Here is a 10,720-nt window from a genome sequence, read left to right as displayed (position 1 = left end):
AAAGTGTTCGTTAAATTTACTGCACTCCACCCCTGTTAGTGCTATTCTGCGTTCTATTGTGACTGCGTTTTCCCGCGCAAGTTTGAAGATGGCGTTGAGGGAAAATGGCGGACAAACGCTCAAAATCACTTCAAAAAACCCAAAAGTGCTACTCATACACTCAGATGAGCTCGTAAAGTTGAGTGACAAACTTCCTAAAGTTCCCAACCGAGTAAGTGAACAGGTTGCCCATTTCACAGGCCTTTTCTTCGCTCATTATTTTTGCGAGACACCGTTTATACGTTGGGATTTTCCCATACAGATCATGCCACCCACGAACCACACTTTTTCATTTCTTGCAGGCATCGTTGACACATTGCCTGATCAAAGCCTATGGCCTTCTGGAGAATATAAGGTAATGTTATAAAATATGTTCTTTTCCCTCACAATATAGAGTATCAACTACGGAAGATGTAGTCGTCTGTGGTCTTACGCTTTATATTTCTGCACGTATGTGTTGTATGGTCTTGTATTAGCTTATAAGACTTATATGTCGACACCTATGTCCACTCTTACATTTAAAATTTCATCGCTGTCGATGTTTACCCCTCCCCCAACCTTTTTAACTCAAAGAAGAACATTTTGATAATTACTTTGTAAGAACCTGAGTCTTCTGTTATCAGTGTTATCCGTTACAAAAAAGGGAACCGATTTCTTACATTTAAAAGGGTTTACCTGTTCAAAAGAACAGGTAGATTAAAAATTCATAATTAAGCTTTCGTGTACAAAAGCTAGAGCTTTGATGACTGAAAAATTGTAAAGACTAGATGTAAATGCAAGTAATCTTTGATTCATTAACTTTCCTGCCCAAGGGAAATGCCGAATTTTCTAAATCGCTAACCATGAACTGGAAGACCACATGTGATATACCATTTTAAAGGTATTTTCTGGGGTGTGCTATAAATCACACCAACAGAGATGGAAGAGGTCACATATTAGAGTGAGAAAAGTCCAAAACAAAAGAAGAAAAACTTTGAAAATTTTCCTATTCGATGTACATGCTGGGTATCCCCTTAAACTATAGCTTATTAATAATAATAATAATAATAATGTACAGCTCTCAGTGCATTGCTTGTTGTAAGATATCAACTGGACCCTTAACGTACAAAGGAAAAAAATCCAAAAGTTTGAGGGGTGATAAATCAAGTCTCATATAGGAGGGGGACATGATTTTATGCCTTCAATTTATAGATCTTTCCAAGATCTTTTGGTTGTGCAAATTTCACACAAATTGACCAAATACTGAGCTCATTATTGTGTCTTGTGCCATATGGCACTCCTGGACGGGAAAGGGTTAAACTCTCACATTATTGCAGTGATGGACTATGCCCTTTGCAGATTATGTAATTGACATAGCATAACTTTTTTCTTCTAGTAAGACTAAAGCCGTGGTCAAATGGCACATGACAGTGCAGACAGTTGATGATAGTCAAAACTATCATCAACTATTGCCAACTATCAAGCAGGTGGTCAAATGACTCAAAGAAACTTGTGATAGTTGACGATGATTTGACGTGAGCTTCTGGTGTCAGGCAGCTGCCGAGTGTAAACTTCGCATGGATGAATTTTTGGCGACGAAAGTGAGCAGCAGCCTGCTTTGCTCTCCTTCAATTGTTGGAAGAACTAATGAAAAGTGAATCTACAGGTAGAGAGCGCTGGTGGAGAAAAAAGGCTGACTGAAAAACTATCATCAACTATCATACGTGGTCAAACAAGAAAAACTATCAAGATGAATTTAAACACACTCAAAGTGAATGATAGTCAAAGATATTGCATGATAGTTGGTTGTCGAACGAGAGTGTGAGTTTTTAACTTTCATCAACTATCATGCGCCGTTTGACCAGGGCTTAAGGCTTCACCCAGATGCTGTAACTGTCCTGTGCTGTAGCAAGTTTACAGCAATCAGTATCAGACGCAAGAGTTAAACTATGACTCTAGCAAATAATAGTCGACAAAAGGCTTCTGAACTACAATTAAATATTACTTAAAAGTTGAACTTATCGTAGTAAATACGTAACTCTCATTCGTGTCCACTCCAAAGCAAAAATATATCACCTTCATTTTCTCGGGTGTTTTTCATGGCATGCCTCGAACACTGGTCTTGCTGACATGCATATATGGTGGTAAACTTGAGTTTTGTCCAAGAAAAACATTTAAGCGAATAAAGAGATCATAATTATATTTTCAAACAGACATGCTGCAAAATTGATTTTTACCATCACCACCCTGAAAGTTACCAGTTACACAGTCCAAAAAACTAGCTTTCATGTAAAAAGAAGCCAGTCTCCTCAAGTTCAAATTTCAAATGGTTCTTTGAATACCACTGTAGTGCCTTTAGTTGCATTGATAAGATTGACAACACCAGCCTGTGTGTTTCTTTGACAAAAAATTGACATTTAAGGACCAAAGAAATTGTTGGGATCTACAAGAGCTGTAAAGTGGGAGTAGAAGTGGGAGTTTTACTGGGAGTTTTAATTGAGCATGCAAACACCTGATACCTGTCACACTTGAGCATAGCCTTGTACAAGGTATGCAGATGTTCTTTGGCTTTTCACGTAATGTATTCCTTCCTATGTGAGGAAGATTGCATGACATGGTGAGTTAAAGAAAAGTTTGTTCATAAGTTACTCATTAACTTTTTGGAAAACTTCTCAATTTAGAGTTGTTCAACCAAGACGTGCCTCAATCCGTGAACTATCAGCATTTCATTCCATGGACTACCTTGAATGCTTAGAACAAGTAACAAATTGTGACGACTGTGAGGAAGTAGAGAATTCAGCTTCAGAGTATGGCCTGGGTATATGAAAAGTGACTTGATGGCTATGGCATGGTTCAGGTTGTGTATGTTGTGGTTCAATTCTATCCTTGGTTCAACTTTTATTTTCCTTTGCTTTTGTATATGGTAATGAAGGATAATGAGTATAAAACAAAGAAAAATATAAATTGAGCCAAGGGTAAAATTGCACTGCAAGATATATATGTATGTACCGGTATCATAAGCTTAATTGAGTGAAGGTTGGATATGAGTTATAAAGAGAATGATATGACCATCTTAATAGCTGAGGGGAAAGTGCTGCCTTTGTAATGACATCTGCAAATGGTTAGACTTTCTAGTCTTCTCGGATAAGGACGATAAACCGTTGGTCCCGTCTCACAACCCTTGTTCATAATATTACTCTGTGGGACGTTAAAGAACCCACTCACTGTTCGCAAATAGTAGGGGATGCAGTTCCCGGTGTTGTGGTCTAGTCCAGCTTTGTGTGTATTATAATTGGTCTGGGAGGGTGGGGTTAAATCCCATATGGACAGAGATGGCAACCAGAGGCACCTTGTATATGGATTGTAAAGTCACACATATGTTGTAACTGATTTAATAAAGACTTTATCTTGTAACCTAGGCTACTGTTCCCAAGCACCTGGCTTTTCTCTGTTCCATACATCTTTATTTATAGTAATAGGAACAATATTTACATTGAAAATAAGTTAATGATACAATCTCGTTTAACTGTCTTCAGGCTTTGACTGTCCTTTGTTTGATGAGCTGTTCAACTGTATGTCTATTGTTGCTGGAGGTACGCTGACTGCTGCGGAGATGTTGAATAAGCAAGAGTGTAACACAGCAATCAATTGGCAGGGTGGCTGGCACCATGCACACAGGTACAGTGATTGGTTAATTCAGAGTTTTCTTTAATTTTGGAGTAGAAGGGTTCTTAATGTTCAATAGAAGGGCACCCCTCAGCAGTTTGTTTTGTTTAGACCGGTTTTTGAATGCTTGAGAGGCAGATGCAGAGTATAAATAGTTGTTGGTGCCTGGGTCCTGGCTTCTACTAAAGCCCTTGGGTTATCAGGAATATGTGTTGAAACATGGTCACCTTCGGGCAATGGATTAGAGACTTTTTGATTCTGGTATGTAAGATTTGACTTCAAGTTTTTAGCGAAGTGCTAAGACGGGATGCCTGAGTCCCAAGAAGCTTCATTTTACCCTATGTGGAGGACAAACTTGAGCAGTTGTTTTGAATGAGGACAGCAAAGCCCTTTCCTTATTCCAAAAAGGCGAGATCACCTACTTTTTTGTGGACTTGTTTTTGCCACTATGCTATTCTCACAAAAAACTCATCATAAAATGGTGACGGCTATCTCGTTTTCCCTGAAAGTGACACTTGTTCATGCATGCACACTCTTTCTCTATTGGGGAAAACTTTTACTTGCATTCACACTTATACTAGTGAATCTTTAAGGTCTCAATTAGCTCTGGGAAAACAGCCTTCACAAGTACAGTAGCTTGTCTTAAACAAAGGAAAGTCACCCAATCTGGTTGTGTTTTAGTCACTGTCAAACACTCAGTTATTAGCCAGCTACATGTATATTCACTATAGTTCTTCGCCATATAATAGCTGGCTGCAGTGGCCACTAATTTAATGACATTCCGAGCCAATGTAGTCAATTACAATATTGGCCAACTGCATTTTCAATACTGACAGAAGCTATATAATATTTGACTTTGCTAGGGACGAGGCAGCTGGTTTCTGCTATGTTAATGATGTTGTCTTGGGAATTCTTAAGTTGCGTGAGAAGTTTGACCGAGTTCTTTACATTGACATTGATCTTCACCATGGAGATGGTAGGTTTTTTTCTTTTAAATTTTTCTAAAATTTGAAGAGAGAAATGATTAGCATGATGCAAAAGAAAAAACAGTTAGAGAAAACTTTATTGTACTCTTGTTTAAAAAATTTGAAATGGAGGATCTGTTCAAACTTTCCAATCAAAGTGTGTTGTTCCAGAAGAAAATTTCCATAGCCCCCTTTCCCCTCACAAAAGGTCTTTTTTGGCTTGGGTCCCCACTCTACCCCTCCGTAAATTCTAATTTTATTAGCTTTACATTATGTATGTACAGGTATACTTTTACTTGAAACCTTTCGCTTTTGAGATTCCCCTTGCCTTTCTAAATTTCTGATGAGCCTCCATGGAAGGGATCACGGTTACAGTCTGTACTATGTGCAAAGTGGAGTTGTTTATTGACAACCACAATCCTTTCACACTTCTATTTGGCCAGAGAATTTCTAAAAAATGTGATTATATAAGTGGTAAAATTTCAGTACATGTACTTACAATGCGCAAAAGAAAAACTTTGTCAAGTTGCAGGCAGTGCAATTAATTCACTGTAAATTTGTGATGTATGATGATAATTTATTATTATTGATTATTGTCTCGTATTGATTTCCAGGTGTTGAGGATGCCTTTTCATTCACTTCAAAAGTGATGTCTGTGTCATTTCATAAATTTTCTCCAGGATTTTTCCCTGGTAATGCAGCTTGCCTTACTTGTTTGTTACTTTTCTTAGTTTCTGTTTAAAAGACATGTACCCTACATGAATGATTAATGTTAGAAAATTCGTCAGTTTCTACTCATTTTATCTTGTCCAAAGATTTATAAGAATTTTTTTTCTCTGTGTGCGAGCGGGCAGAATTCTGTAAATTATGCAATCTGATTGGTTCCAGCAGTAGGTGGAATTTTTCAATCTTGTCAACGAACAAGGACAGATGACTGTTGCATCGTTTTTTGTTTTTTTTTCCCAAGACCTGGACCTTGCTTTCTTGCGGAAAAAATAAAAAAAAAAATGTTATTGACACCTGCCTAGGTCAGCCCATACTGGGAAAAACTGTGCCCTCTGCTGTGAGTACAACCCTCAGCCTGCAGCCTCCAGACATATTCAAGCCCTTGGGCAGGCCACTTTTTCCCAATAATTGGACCTCCAGGCCAATGAATAACTTAACATGTCTCATTATATCTCATTCTAAGAAACTGGATAATCACAATACAGCCACACCACTGTGTGAGTTTCCAACATAAGTATTTGTATAAAGAGGATTCCTTCTACTCCTCTTCATCCAAGGACTATTTAAGGAGAGAGTATATCTAATCATATTGACTAGAAATACGTGACTCGCAAAACCTCACGAAGCTAGGGCTGGGTAAACAAACTTGATTCAAAGTGATGTTGTCTTTGGTCTTTGCTCTGTGGTTTCCTAATGTCTCCTTCTTCTTCACTGCTTGCGCTGAGTTTCGTAGTTTAATCTCCCTTGGCAAATCTTTCTAACTTGTACCTTGTGCGTCCTCCTTTTGTTCATTTACATCACAATTTGGTCATGTTTCACCAACAGTAAACATTTTTCACTGCTCGATAAATGAACATGTTCAGACCTCAATGATATAGGTAAATATATTTTTCGTTCAAATTCGCGTGGCTTAGCTCCGCTCAGGCCTTCGGCCAGACAAATTTATTAACCTCGCTTCGTGAGGAATAAATTCATTGCACTTATAAAAACTGAAAAACAAACATGACGGAATGAAAGGCCATGCAAGGTCACAAATTGTTCATGATGTCTGAAAAATCCACCTTACTGTGGGTGTGACTGGTTTAATATATAGCATTGTTTAATATTTGATAGGTACAGGATCCAGTTTGGATGTTGGAGAAGGCAAAGGAAAGTATTACACTGTCAATGTACCACTTAAAGATGGAATAACTGACAAACCTTTTATACAAACATTTTCCAGGTTAGTGTGACTGTCTCTTTTGAAGTCATTGTCAATAAACATGCGTAATGTATACAATGTAGCCAAATTTTGAAATACCGGTAAATTGGCGATCAACAAATCTGATATTTCAAGTTTACGAAGTTACCTACAGTTTATCCACCGTTAATTGAGCTTGTAACAAAGGGGCACACAATTTTTTTTCTCGTGTTAGCCAAAGGAAAGCAGGGTGAAGAAAGATAGTAAGGAGAAGTAAGGTATTGGTAACCATCAGGGTTTAAAAAAAGGTTAAAATAAGTAATGGCCCACCAAAACTGAAAGTTCAATAGCTATACTTTAAAAGAATTCTAGTAGAATAGAATCTGTGGAATTCAAGGGTACATGTAGGTTGATTTGAAGTCCAGTGTATTTTCAATCCATAATTGTGTGCTTGTATTGATTCCTGTCTACAGGGTGATGTCAGAGGTAAAACAGAAGTTCAAGCCAAATGCAGTAGTTTGTCAGTGTGGAGTTGACACACTGGCTGGTGATCCTATGGCCTCTTTCAATCTCACGCAACACAGCATTGGCGAGTGTGTTAGATACCTCATGGAGTGGAACTTACCAGTTTTGCTGCTTGGCGGAGGTGAGTGAAAAATGTATTCATTCTTCATGAGTGTTTTATATAAGTTTTCCAGGAATTTAGAATAATTTGCCAAAAATTGAAGGATTGATTAACACTGGGAATGAGGAGAATCTCTGCAAGATACATGTATACCTCATGTCACAATTTCAACTATCACTTTGGAGTGGGGGGAGGGAATAATTTATTAATTTCTTGTAGTTATAAGTCTGTGTAAGAGGTCCCTGGGCATTATAGGCCTGATGGCTCAGTTTAGTGGGGGTTTGTCAGCAATGGAATTGAAGAGCAAATTGAGCCATAACGGCGAGTTAACTTTATTTCATTTTAGGTTTATTTTTCATTTCACTCAAAAGTCCCCGAATTATGGCATGTGACCATCAGTTTAATCACAGAATATCACTTTGTGTTTTTTCACTCGAAAGTGACAGTGTTTTTCTGCTTTTGGTTTGCTGTTGTTTTTTCGCTGACTCAATACCTTGGCCTCTTTTTTTTCGTTTTCAAAAACTAACTGTATTAAGCAAACACAGAGCAAATTGTTCTCTGACTAAAATAATATAAGGCCATATGCAAAAATTCAGACACCCCTTTGAGCAAATTCAAATGAAAAAAATGGCCCACTGATCTCGACATGAAACCACTGGTGATGTCTTCATCCCTTCAAGGTAAGCCAGACAGAATTTAACTTGACAAACTAGATCAACTGATCTTCCAGAGTGCCAATCTGATCAAGGTAATTGGTTGAATTATGGAAAATTGTCTTTTTTCAGGTGGGTACAATGTAAAAAATGCTGCAAGGTGTTGGACATACTTGACTGGTGTGATAAGTAATCAACCACTTTCTCCTGACATCCCAGAGCATGAGGTAAGTCCAATGTCAACAGATACAACTGGTATGGCTTTTTAAATTCCCTGAAAGTAATCTTTATTGCTTTGGTTGGTTTTACTGTTTAGTAAACTTGAAGTTTTCTCTCTGATGGAGAAATTAATCAATAGAGGAACCAGCTTAGGGGTAAAGAACGGTAAATCCGAGGCTTTGCAAGACTGCAAGACCCCTGTTTTAAAATCTGAGACTGAGACTTCATTGTTTCCATAATTTTTGAGCCCTGATCTGAGTTTCTGAGTGTTGGATGATTTTCAAGTGGATAGTACCAAAAACAAGGTTGTCATTCTTCAAGCATGTGTTTGTTGTTCACTGCTACTAACAGAAATAGACTAGAATATTATTCTTTCTTTTCTTGCTCAACAATTTGTGAGACTTTGAGACTCAAGTTGAAATTCAAGACCTCGAGATAGTCCAAATTTAAAAGTCCAAACTTAAAATTGCCTTTGGGAGAATTAGAGATTCAGTTTATATCTTTACGAGACTCTTCATTTTTGATAGACCGTTCCTCTCAGATTGTGGAGGTGTTTGTAATCAATGTTCGTTCACTTAAATTACTTATTTGTCCATGTGCAGTATTTCCTGGCTTATGGACCAGACTACCAGCTTGATATTCCACCTGGAAGAAGGAAAGATATGAACACTAAAGAATACCTCATCAATCTCCTCAACACTATATCAGGTAGTAACTATATTATAAGTAGGTGAATGTATAACTCATATTATTTGTTGCAGCACGACATGCTGCCTCTTTAATCTTTTTAAGGCTGGAATTCGGGAGTGGCTGGTTGTGGCAAAACCCTTAGGGTAGAAAACTTACAAATTATAAAGAGATTTTGCATCGCGTTTATGGCAAACGGCAAACGCCAGGCTGAAATTTTCTCTTTGATGAAAAACAATGAAGCTTTTTTGGTTTAAGCTTATCTCCACCCAGTCGGCGACAGCTATCGAGCAAACAAGAAAAAGAGAGAAGTGAGTGTGAGAAACACAAGTTTATGCATTTTAGAACAAACAGCGGCTTGACGTTTCCCGTTTGGCGTTAGCCGTAAACGCGAAGCTAAATTTCTCTAATGTAAAAGCCAAACTACAGTTTATAAGTACATACAAAAGCAACAGCTAACTTGGAGCAATTTTTTTTTCTCAATTTCTTGACCCCTAAAAATCCTCTATAAGCACACTTTTGTTCTCAACCTAGGCCTACTCTTCTTTAATTTGGTATTAATAGCATGTTAATTCATTTCTTTGTGTCCATAGGGAACCTCAAGAAGGTTACGTGAGGAATCAAGCACAACGTTGATTATACCCAGGATTTTTAAAATAAAATTATTTTGTGTTAAGTTATGAAAATTAGTGAGAGCTGCCAAATTGAAAGCTCTACTTACTATAAATTGGTCAGTATAGCTTCATGCATATGTAACCATCTGAATTTAAAAGCTCAAATAATGGCGCGGACCAGCATTGATCGATACTATCATATTAATTTTTGATCACCGGGTACTTAAATATTGCTTAATTTATACTTTGCAAATATTTGGAAGGAAATTTTTTACCCAGATGATGGAATACTGTAGTGATGTATTTTAAACAAGAGTATGATATTATCTCTATAATTATTTTTATACCCATTGAAAATTATTTTCAACACTATTTATTGTCAGAAATTGGCATAAATTTGTGCCATTTTGTCATGGAAGGGTCATGCAAATATGTTTTGTTTTCACTGAGATATGTTTTGGTTGCAAGAGCTAAAATGATAATATGAGCTAAATTTGTATCTTCTGCTACTTCATGACTAAACAATATGATATTGCAATTTTAAAAGCAACCACTGGAAGAAAGGTCTTGTATAAACACATGTGCTCTTACGGACAGTGCATCCTAAATAATACCAATTGATACTTAAGCAACAATAATTCTAATAAATTTTATTGCATTGCGCATATGCCACACATCATTGACATTCCAATCCTAGCCGTGTACAGGATGTTTGTCTCATGGCCTTAGCTCCCACGAGTTTCCTGCAGCTCAGTGGTAGAGCATCCGAACTACTAATCGGAAGGTCTTAGGTTCGACTCCAGTGATAGGAGCACTCAGATTTTTTTCCGAGTATGCCTGTATAGTGTCACTTACTGAATAACACATCATTCTCAATAATTCTAAAATTAGTAGCTCTGAAGTATAAAATGATCTGCATGCAATTTTTACCAATCGGAAGGTCTTAGGTTCGACTCCAGTGATAGGAGCACTCAGATTTTTTTCCGAGTATGCCTGTATAGTGTCACTTACTGAATAGTGGTGAGAGCACTCGCTTCCCACCAATGTGGCCCGGGTTCGATTCCCGGACTTGAGGTCATATGTGGGTTGAGTTTGTTGTTGGTTCTCGTCCCTGCTCCGAGGATTTTTCTCCAGGTACTCTGGTTTTCCTCCCTCCACAAAAACCAACATTTCTAAATTCCAATTCGACCTAGAAACAGTGGAGAGAAGAGCCACTCCGTGGATTCCACTGAAATTCCTACCGGTATTTATTTTATTTTTTATTTATTCTCAATAATTCTAAAATTAGTAGCTCTGAAGTATAAAATGATCTGCATGCAATTTTTTCCCAAATTGACACCTAATTATCTCTGAAAAACGGATGGTTA

General features: G+C 37.5%; 1 protein-coding gene across 2 annotated transcripts; it reads left to right on the top strand.

The window, feature by feature from the left end:
- Nucleotides 1–73: 73 nt before the first annotated feature.
- On the top strand, nucleotides 74–9,541 carry LOC146482149 (histone deacetylase 8-like). Of its 2 annotated transcripts, XM_085107445.1 has the most exons (12): nucleotides 85–211; nucleotides 342–394; nucleotides 2,700–2,836; nucleotides 3,555–3,696; nucleotides 4,548–4,660; nucleotides 5,264–5,341; nucleotides 6,489–6,597; nucleotides 7,029–7,201; nucleotides 7,966–8,060; nucleotides 8,655–8,760; nucleotides 9,333–9,370; nucleotides 9,436–9,541. In XM_085107445.1, exons 1-11 carry the CDS (start codon nucleotides 89–91, stop codon nucleotides 9,353–9,355), a joined length of 1,152 nt encoding a protein of 383 aa, XP_084963571.1. In that variant the 5' UTR covers nucleotides 85–88; the 3' UTR covers nucleotides 9,356–9,370; nucleotides 9,436–9,541. The 2 variants fall into 2 exon arrangements, with proteins under 2 accessions (XP_084963572.1, XP_084963571.1); XM_085107446.1 differs by having other exon boundaries at nucleotides 74–211; nucleotides 9,333–9,470.
- Nucleotides 9,542–10,720: the final 1,179 nt, after the last annotated feature.

This window comes from Pavona decussata, unplaced genomic scaffold (assembly GCF_977016875.1).
Source record: "Pavona decussata unplaced genomic scaffold, jaPavDecu1.1 SCAFFOLD_47, whole genome shotgun sequence".
Lineage (NCBI taxonomy): Eukaryota > Metazoa > Cnidaria > Anthozoa > Scleractinia > Agariciidae > Pavona > Pavona decussata.
This window is presented reverse-complemented; position numbering and strand designations above follow the sequence as displayed.

Bases quoted from the DNA above. Each gene is read 5' to 3' on its own strand.
- LOC146482149 (XM_085107445.1), top strand. From the start codon at position 89: ATGGCGTTGAGGGAAAATGGCGGACAAACGCTCAAAATCACTTCAAAA. The intron at 5,342-6,488 runs GTAATGCAGCTT...AATATTTGATAG, and splicing joins TTCTCCAGGATTTTTCCCTG to GTACAGGATCCAGTTTGGAT. The intron at 7,202-7,965 runs GTGAGTGAAAAA...GTCTTTTTTCAG, and splicing joins AGTTTTGCTGCTTGGCGGAG to GTGGGTACAATGTAAAAAAT.